The sequence below is a fragment of the Vidua chalybeata genome, chromosome 26, assembly GCF_026979565.1.
Source record: "Vidua chalybeata isolate OUT-0048 chromosome 26, bVidCha1 merged haplotype, whole genome shotgun sequence".
In the NCBI taxonomy this organism is placed as follows: domain Eukaryota; kingdom Metazoa; phylum Chordata; class Aves; order Passeriformes; family Viduidae; genus Vidua; species Vidua chalybeata.
In genome coordinates, this window is record NC_071555.1 from 4,191,303 (window position 1) to 4,200,874 (window position 9,572).

General features: G+C 53.5%; 4 protein-coding genes across 4 annotated transcripts in view; 2 read left to right on the forward strand and 2 right to left on the reverse strand.

Annotated features, from left to right (window-relative positions):
- Positions 1–310: 310 nt before the first annotated feature.
- Positions 311–1,652, reverse strand: LOC128800041 (feather keratin 1-like). Its single transcript, XM_053964918.1, has 3 exons — positions 1,563–1,652; positions 1,074–1,226; positions 311–706 (listed from the first exon to the last, which is right to left on the reverse strand). Exons 1-3 carry the CDS (start codon positions 1,650–1,652, stop codon positions 380–382), a joined length of 570 nt encoding a protein of 189 aa, XP_053820893.1. The 3' UTR covers positions 311–379.
- Positions 1,653–2,089: 437 nt separating this feature from the next.
- LOC128800042 (feather keratin 1-like) lies at positions 2,090–4,132 on the forward strand. Its single transcript, XM_053964919.1, has 3 exons — positions 2,090–2,173; positions 3,437–3,496; positions 3,806–4,132. Exons 1-3 carry the CDS (start codon positions 2,090–2,092, stop codon positions 4,130–4,132), a joined length of 471 nt encoding a protein of 156 aa, XP_053820894.1.
- Positions 4,133–7,505: 3,373 nt separating this feature from the next.
- Positions 7,506–8,332, reverse strand: LOC128800314 (feather keratin 1-like). Its single transcript, XM_053965429.1, has 2 exons — positions 8,255–8,332; positions 7,506–7,901 (listed from the first exon to the last, which is right to left on the reverse strand). Exons 1-2 carry the CDS (start codon positions 8,330–8,332, stop codon positions 7,575–7,577), a joined length of 405 nt encoding a protein of 134 aa, XP_053821404.1. The 3' UTR covers positions 7,506–7,574.
- The window catches only part of LOC128800317 (feather keratin 1-like), a 3,336-nt gene continuing 1,642 nt past the window's right edge, over positions 7,879–9,572 (forward strand). The window contains exon 1 of the mRNA XM_053965433.1: positions 7,879–7,903. Within this exon, the coding sequence (XP_053821408.1) occupies positions 7,879–7,903 (25 nt within the window). The remainder of the gene's footprint in view (positions 7,904–9,572) is intronic.

Here is a 9,572-nt window from a genome sequence, read left to right on the forward strand (position 1 = left end):
GATTCAAAACAGGAAAATTAGGTCAATTCAAGCTGAGATGCCAATGCAGAGAGCACCAGGGACAAACAACAGTCTGTTGTATTCCAAGCAGGTGCCCACACAGAGGTGAAGGCAGCAGGTGCTCCCCAGGATGGCTGGGTGGGGATCACAGCCCCGGGGAGCACAAGGGAACAAGGGCACAGGAGGGAAAGGAGAGAGAGGCAGGGGACAGAGGCAGGGATGGGCTGTGCTTGCCAAGAGCCCAGGCTGGCCCCGTCCCTCTGCAAGGGCTGCTGGGGTTGCTCAGCCCCTCAGGAAGCAAGAAGCCGATGCTGCGTGCCCAGGGCGGTTCCATCCTGGGAGTCCCTGGGTTCCTTGCCCAGGGCCAGCGGCAGCAGCTTCAGCAGGGGAGGCACCTCGTGCCACAGAGGCCACTGCCCAAGCCAGAGAGGCCAAAGCCCCCGGAGCTGATGGGCACTCCCTGAGAGCTGAGGATGCTGCCAACAGCAGCCGAGGTGGAGGATCCCACCACGGTGTTCTGTGGGAAGGAGCTGAGGATGGGGCCAGGCAGGGTCACCACCACAGGGGAGGGTTCGATGACGACGGTGGAGTCCTGGCACTGCCTGACACAGGGCTCATTGCAGCTGTTGGCCAGCGGGGTGGGGCCGCAGGGCTGGCAGGGCCGGCACGGGCTGTAGCAGGACATGTCTTGGGGCTGCAGGTGCACCTGTGAGACAGGGCAGGGGAAGGCAGAGTCGAGAAAGACCTATGTCAGAGCAGGCTGTTGGCACACCGTGATGGAGAATAGCAAAGAGGAGAAGGACAGCAGGAGGCTGCTTAGAGAGGCCAAACAGCCTCACTGTTTGCTGAAGCCCCGAAGAATCTCCTGAAGAGTTATCAAGCCCAGTGACTTCCACACCTAGGCGAGAACTCACGAGACATGTCAGAAAAAATCCAGCCTCTCTCCATGCACAGTTTCAGCCCTTTCCCTCTCCCATAACAAACTGTTTTCAAGAACCCACATGGAATTAAAGCAGAGAATGTGATCAGAAAGCCCAAAGGAGGAAGAATAAAACAAAGGGCTTCATACTGACCTTGATCCCAAGGAGATGGAGGTGAGAGGAGTGAATGAGAGAGCGAAGAGAACACCCCCCTTTTATACTGCTCCTGCACTGCCCCAGGCCCACAGGCACTGCACAAGGACAGTAATTTTCCAACACATTCACCTCCAAAGCAAAATATCCGCCCTAACGCCACACGTTGTGGTTTGATTTCCATCAACGCTGCCATTTCATTTCCTCATTTCTGACATGCTTGCTCTGTGTTGCAGCTCCTTTCACGTGTGCCACACGAGGCCCGAGGACACCCGGGATCAGAGCGTGTCCGTGCAGGCACAGGATGTGTCCCCATGCCGGAGGGTCCCGTGCAGGCAGGGCATGGTGGCTCGGGGCAGTGCCTTGCCATTGCTGGCAGCTGCCTCTGCAGGGACAGCCCCAGCTCTGCCCTGCCCCAAAGAGCAGCAGAGCACCCAAAGGCTCCTCTCCTCACAGCACGTCCTGCCTGCTGCTCTCTCCTCCTCTCACCTCACTCCAGCGCCCACTGGACACTGCTTCTCCAGGGAAATGCTTTCCTCTCCCTTCCTCTTGGTGCAGATCGTTTGGCAGGCTGAGCATTCCAGAGTTGGGGTTGGAAAGCCAAAGCCCAGCTGGAGCTGAATCCGGAAAGCTTGTGGCGGGAAAGAAGAAGATCTTCCACACAGGGCAACAGCAAAGGGGAGGGAGGCTTGAGCCAAGGCTGACTGGGGCAGCTTCACTGGGGGCAGGGGTTACAGGAAAGGGGAAGGTTCTTCAAGGCTTCTGGGCCTTGGTCTTTAGTGGCAACTTTTCATGTCACAGGATCAACCTCCTGATACTCCTCAGAAATAGGGGTAGGGAAAACCTCCCCACGGCAGAGGAGGAGGATCAGCTGTGGGAACATTTAAACAGACTGGAACAATTTAAGTGTGACTTGGTGATGGGCACATGAGTGTTGGTGTCAAAGAAAGCACCTCTGAGCTCCCTTTGGGAGGTGCCAGCAGTCAGGGAATGCAGCTGAGGACTGGGAGAAAGAGATGGTCAGGGAGGATTCAAGTAGCAATGTACAGACCCTGGACTTCAAACATGCCAACACTTCCACCCACTCAGGTATCTGGCAGGTGAGATGTGCCTTCACAGGCACATCTGAAGAGCAAAAGAGATAAAAAAGCTGGCAGCATCTTAGGGGCACCTCGTGGTTCCAAAAACTATGAAAAGTCAAGGCAAAACACAGGAAAACAGGAGGAGATGCTGATAGAGGGACAGAATGGGCACAAGGACTCCTCTTCCTGGTGAAAGATGCCTGGCTGTGGAAGGGAGCTCACCTGGAGGCTCAGGAGCTGAAAGAAGGGGTTTCAGAAAACACTGCCCCACTGCTTTGGACACATCCTGGGGTCCAAAGCTCGGTGGCTTCTGTGGGGCATTGGGGCTAAGGCCCACCCCTTTCCAATGCTCCAAATGCCTCCTCAGCCTTGAGAACAACCCAGAACCATTGCACAGTAAAAGAAACCTCCTCCATTTCCCCAGGAAGTGAGAGCTTTTGGGAAACTGCAGTGCCATGCACTTGGGGATGCTCAGGGAGGGGATGCTCAGGGAGGGGGATGCACTCAGAAAGGCCCTGGGTATGAAACCAGCTCTCAAAATACTCCAAGGACTGATGCACTTCCCTGCCCTGCAGACATGGAGGCAGCTGGGCCGCGTCCCAGGAGGGCAAGGGAATGCCTTCAGTAGGCAAATTTCCAGGGAGAGACTCTCCCTACCAGTGGCAAGTCACGCTCTCATTTTGGGTTGGCCGTGTGTGAGCCTTTTGGTGTGAGGCCAAGCCAGGAGGGTGTGATGTCTGCAGGCCTGTCCAAAGCAGGGCTGAGTCCCCCTCCAGCAAGGGCGGCTCCATCCTGGCCCTGGGAAAAGGGATGCTTGGCCTGTGCTTGTGTGTCATCCAGGTCAGGCTCCACATTGTGCAGCCAAAGGGCATCGTGGGTGAGGAGAGAGGGAGGAACAGGGAATGGTCCAGACACCCAACACCTCCCCCAGATACTGAGGAGCAGCCAAATGGCACAGTGCTCTGTTTGAGGCTTGATTCCTGCCCATGATCAGAGAATTAATGAATCACAGAATCAGAAGGATTGGTAAAGACGTCCAAGATCATTGAGTCCAGCCATTACTCATGTGTTCCTGCAACAAAAATCATTTGGCTTCTCATCCCTTAACATGAAAGGGATCTTCATGACCTAGTGTGGATGTCAGAAACATGGAAATTAAATTACAGCATTGATGGAAACCAAAACACACCCTGTGGCATTAGGGAGAATATTTGGCTTTGGAGATGAGTCTGTAGGAAAATTGTTGCCCCGTGCAGCTACCGTAAGCCTTGGGCGGTGTAGGAGCAGTATAAAAGCGGATCATTCTCCTCACTCTCTCATCCACTCTTCCCATCTCCAGCTCCTTGGGAATAGGTGAGTTTGGAGCACTTCTCCTCCTCCTTGTCCTCTACCAAATACATTTCTAAGCACATTACTTGTCTTCAGCTGGGCACTAGGGCTCCTTGCCATGGGTGAGGGAAGGGGGGAGAAGGGGTGGCATGGACAGACACTGGGGCTTGGCTGCCTCCTGACCTATAGGCGAGGTGCAGAGCACTATGGACTTTGTCACGATTTGGGGAGCTGAGAGAAACAGGGTCATTCTCATTTTGGGGTGACAGGCTGATCCTCACCCACTGCTGGTGTTCTGCGTTCCCCTGCCCTGTCTCACAGGTGCACCTGCAGCCCCCAGACATGTCCTGCTACAGCCCGTGCCGGCCCTGCCAGCCCTGCGGCCCCACCCCGCTGGCCAACAGCTGCAATGAGCCCTGTGTCAGGCAGTGCCAGGACTCCACCGTGTTCATCCAGCCCTCGCCCGTGGTGGTGACCCTGCCCGGCCCCATCCTCAGCTCCTTCCCACAGAACACCGCCGTGGGATCCTCCACCTCGGCTGCTGTTGGCAACATCCTCAGCTCTCAGGGAGTGCCCATCAGCTCCGGGGGCTTTGGCCTCTCTGGCTTGGGCAGTGGCCTCTGTGGCACGAGGTGCTTCCCCTGCTGAAGCTGCTCCCTGCACTGTGGCCTCCTCCTGGATCCCCCTCTTTTCCCCCTTTTGACTCATTAAATTCTGCTGCATCCCAGCCTGTGCCTTTGTGTCATCCTTTGCTCTGCAGACACTGTCCCAAGGCAGAGATGTTGCCCCAGGGCTGTTTCTGGGAGGGTGTTGTTGGGGCTGGTTTTGCACTGGCTGCCAGCACAGGCTGGCATTGGGAGTGCTCAGTGTGCACCGAGTCACCCTCTGGGTGCTGAGTTTCTCTGCCTCTTTGGTCAGGATAGAATTTCCTTACATTGTCCAGGGACAAACATGCACTCTGCACTTCTTTTCCTGTTCCTTTCTCAGCTCAACTCTGTGATACCAGGACTCAGGGGAGAATGTGTTTCTGACCAGACAGAGGTACTGGATTCCCATCAGACTCCATCAGATCCCTTGGATCTAAAAGGTTTCTGACAGGGAGGGACAGAGTGCATTGTGTTGCCTTCTCACAGAGCTCTGTTATCATGGGAGCACAGAATGGGTTTTGTTGGAAAAGATTATTGAAGATAATTTAGTCTGACCCTCCTGCCATGGATGGTATCTCAACTCCTGCATATTTCAGTTTAAATCTCCTGCCCCTTGTCCAATCACTTGATATAATGTCTCTCTCCCATTTCCTTACCACCCCTTGATGAACTGAAAGGCTGCAATAAGGTCCCCCAGACCCTGCTCTTCTCCTGACGGAAAACCTCAACTGCTCCAGCTGCCCTCCAGAGCAGGGGTGATGCATCCATGTCACCATTCTCTGCAGGGCAGCTCTCCTTCCTTCCATGCACCCCACAGTCCCTATCCCTATTGGTTTCTGAGATTGCCCCAAAGTGGTGTCAGGTCCTTGCACTTGGCTTTAGTGAAGTTCCTGAGTTCCACGTGAGACCATTCCTCAAGTCTGTCAGGATCCCTCTGGATTTAAACCCTCGCATCTAGAGTAGCTCTTGCTCCCCTCAGCTTCATGTCATTGCTGAGGGTCACAAATCCTTAAAGTTGGAAAAGACCTCCTAGATCATCACCTTGCCAAGATAGCCCTATGGCCAATCAAGCACATCACAAAGTGCCGTGAGGGCGCACCCAATCCCACTGTCCATGCCACTGATGCTCCCAGACACCGAGGGCTGTCGGCAGCACCCTGGGCTGTGCGAGCAGGAGTGGAACCAGGAGATGTGGATGCTGCTCTGCTCAGCCCTCGCCTGCTGCCATCCCCTGTGTGGGAAATGAATTTGTAGGGAATTCTCAAAGCCTGACAGAAGGCTCGCATAGCATGGATCTGCTGACAGACATTGTTGAGAGAGAAATGGAACTAGAAGCAAGTTTCAAAGGACGGCCTTGCAAATAGAACTAAATACTTTAGACAAATAGAACTATGAAAGATACATTGTATTAAGACCCACAAGGGGTAATTTTAGATGATCGGCTTTAAAGCATTTACAGCATGATGTGAGAAAAGCTGATTGAGAAAGAAACACCTATAATGTGTTGTAATTAAGAAATAGTTGGCTTCTAATTATAATAGCGTGAATGATAAGATCTGTATTGTCTCACCCTTCTCATGAGATTGAACATAGAATAAAAGGTTTTAAAACACCTCTCAGCTGCCCCATCTCTGGGTCTCAAAAAGGTTTATTCCAGCCCCTCCCCCCGCCCCCCCGTATTGGGCACAGGCTGTAATGCAAGAACCACCAGGACAAAGCAGAGTGAGTTTAGTGCAGGGTGGCCGGGATGGTGAGGAGATGAGAGCACTTGACTCAGGCACAGGGATTGCTGAGCATGGAGACCAGAATGGTTTGAGAGATAAAATGGTTTGAGAAATAAAATCATCCTTGGAGTAGACAGAGCCAGTGAAGAGGTTTGGTTCATTCTGTCCATCTGCAGACGGTGAGACCCTGAAGTCTTAATGGCTAAGGAGTCAAAACATTTCCCTGTTTTTGAAGACCAGGGAGCTTTGGTGAACTGGGGCAGGTGAGCTCCGGCTGTGTAATGGCCAACCTCAGATCTAGTCTGACAGAGGGGGAATGATGGGCTTTGAATGAGAAAGGAGGTGGGTGCTGGTGCCTCTTGTCACTCGAAGCTGCCCTCCCTTGCCCAGACTGCTGGGTTGTGGGGCTCCCTCTGTTCCCCAGGGGAAGCACCAGGACATTCACGTGTGGCCTGACAGTTCATCTCTGCTGATGGGCCACACTGGGCCAAAACCAAAGCAACTGTGCTGGCTGTGATGGGCAGCTGTGTTGTCTTAGAAGGTGTCAAGGGCTCCTGAAGGGTCCCCTGATCCACAACATTACATGATCAAGTGTGAAGCTCCCCCCTGCAATGGAGGAACGTGGGCGTCCCCAGCTGAAACTGAGTGAATATAAACCAAATAAATTTTATGTTCTGTGGATTTTCCCTGGGATTTTCTCCCACCTCTTCTTTGAGACTTCCCCCACCACCTGACAGGTCCAGTCTGTGACCACTTTGACCAAGACTGTGCAGCAGCCAGGACTCATCCCTGGGCCTTTGGCAGGAGAGATCTTCCCAATCTTGCCCCTTACCTCTCCTCCTTCCTTTTGCCTTGTGCATGTCCCTGGGTGATGTGGTTGCATTTTCATCTTGCAATGCTTTCATGTTGTTGTATTGCTTGAGAGAATAAGAGCCAAAATGGCTACAGATGTGTTTTCCTGTCCAATCACATTGCTCTTCAACAATCCCTCTGGGTGTACTTACAAACACCGATCATTCAGTGTTGGTTCTCTCTAATCAATCTCAAGGGATGTATTAACAAGAACCTGGGTTACCCCTGACCTTCTGCAGTGGGTCATAACACAGACACATGGAGAAGGATAGAAAGCAGCAATGCCATAATAAAGCACATTCAAGTCTCCCATCTCGAAAGGCACTCAAACACCTTCTCCTAAATCTGTCTCACAGAACCATCCCTGAGCAACATCTGCCTCCCCGGGAACCTTGGGAGACCAACAAGAGGGAAAGGATGACACAGAGGCATGGGCTGGGATGCAACAGAAATTTAATGAGTCAAAAGATGCGAACAAGGTCACTCTGAGTGGAGGCCTCAGTGCAGAGAGCAGCAGGGTCAGCTCAGAACCTCCATCACACGGCCATGGCAGAGATCCCAGCTGGTGTCCATCTGCCAGATCCAGAGAGGGAGCAGGGCCAGCAGGTGCTCCCCAGGATGGCTGGGCGGGGATCACAGCCCCGGGGAGCACAAGGGAACAAGGGCACAGGAGGGAAAGGAGAGAGAGGCAGGGGACAGAGGCAGGGATGGGCTGTGCTTGCCAAGAGCCCAGGCTGGCCCCGTCCCTCTGCAAGGGCTGCTGGGGTTGCTCAGCCCCTCAGGAAGCAAGAAGCCGATGCTGCGTGCCCAGGGCGGTTCCATCCTGGGAGTCCCTGGGTTCCTTGCCCAGGGCCAGCGGCAGCAGCTTCAGCAGGGGAGGCACCTCGTGCCACAGAGGCCACTGCCCAAGCCAGAGAGGCCAAAGCCCCCGGAGCTGATGGGCACTCCCTGAGAGCTGAGGATGCTGCCAACAGCAGCCGAGGTGGAGGATCCCACCACGGTGTTCTGTGGGAAGGAGCTGAGGATGGGGCCAGGCAGGGTCACCACCACAGGAGAGGGCTGGATGAACACGGTGGAGTCCTGGCACTGCCTGACACAGGGCTCATTGCAGCTGCTGGCCAGCGGGGTGGGGCCGCAGGGCTGGCAGGGCCGGCACGGGCTGTAGCAGGACATGTCTTGGGGCTGCAGGTGCACCTGGCACAGAGAGCAGAGGGAAGTGAATCACAAGTTGTAGGTAAGGATCCAACTGTGACCTCAGCATGAGGGAGCCAAGGCATGAGCTGGGAACGAGAGCTGAAGGCTGTTTCTGGAGGCACATGGGCTCTTCCCCTCATACAAACCCCACCAAGAGCTCAAGCACAGGGACGTCCCCAACCAGCCCAAAACTGGGGCAATGCTTCTGCCAAGACCCAGCAGTCACACACCTCCCACTCCTTTCCTCCTCTCACAAAAAGCATCTGCACGATCTCACATGGGACAAAGTCACAGGTGTGTGCAGAGAAATCCCAGAGAAGAAGGAGGAAATGGAGAATGAGCTTCAAACTCACCTTGTTCCAAGGAGATGGAGGTGAGTGGAGTGAATGTGAGAGTGGGGAGAAGAGCCTGCTTTTATACAGCTCTTGCATTGCCCCAGGCCCACAGTCCTGCACAAGGGTGGCAATTTTTCAACAGACTCATCTTCAAAGGAAATTATCCCACATAGTGGCAGCGATTCACGTTTTGTTTCCATCTACGCTGCCTTTCCATTTCCTCATTTCCAACATTCCTGCCCTGCATGCAGGATTCTTTCATGTTCTGTGATGAGAAGCAAAGGATATCCCAGGCAGAGCCATGTCAGTGAGGGCACATGACCCAAGTGCAGGATGAAGGCAGGGAATGTTGGTTTAGGGCAGTCAAAGCAACTCTTTGCAGTATCCCCTGCAGGAAGAGTCCCAGCCTCACACTGCACATGTCAGAGGGCACCCAAATAATCCACTTTTAATGGTCATTTCTCTTCCTTTTTTCTTTTTTCCTGTCTCTATGCTCTCTGCAAGGGTCATGAGCTGCAGCGTGTCCAGGCAGCCAGGCTGTGCCAATGTTTCAGCTCTCTTCCTCTTGATGCCCTTTGCTCTGGAGGGGACGTTTGCCAGGCGTTAGGAAAGCCAAAGCCCACCTGGAGCTGAATCAGGCAAAGCACATGGAGGGGCAATAAAAAGGTCTTCTCCAGACAGGGCATCAATAAAGGCAGCCCCAGAATTCAACAGGGCAGCTTCCCTGAGGGCAGGGGGTACAGGAAAGGTGAACATCCTCAAAGGTTCATGTCCTTGGTCTTTATCATCAGGAACTGCTATCAGGAACTAAAGTTCTGGTACTCCTTGGAAAAACTGGAACAGAAAAGATTTCCCCAAGCAGAACAGAATCCAATGGGGGAACATTCAAACACACTGGTCTGAAATGAGTGTGTGTGAATCGATGTTATGTGTTCACTGGAGTCAGTACAAAGCCTTTCTCAATTCCTTTTGAAAGTCACAGTGACCAATGAATGCATCTGAGAACTGGAAGAAAGCCACTGAGTGCCTTGTCTTCAAGAGAGGCATCAAAGAGGAGCAGGGAATAACAGGCCAGTCAGACTTGTCTCGATATCTGGAGAGGTGATAGAGAAAATCACAACAAAATCCAACAGGCAGTGCTCAGGGAGGAGGTGTGCTCAGAAAGGCCCTGGATGCAAAACCAGATTTCAAACTGCACCAAGGAGTGCTGCACTTCTCTGCCCTGCAGACATGGAGGCAGCTGGGCCGCGTCCCAGGAGGGCAAGGGAATGCCTTCAGTAGGCAAATCTCCAAAGCCAAACTCTCCTGACCCATGGCGAGTCATGCTCTAATTTTG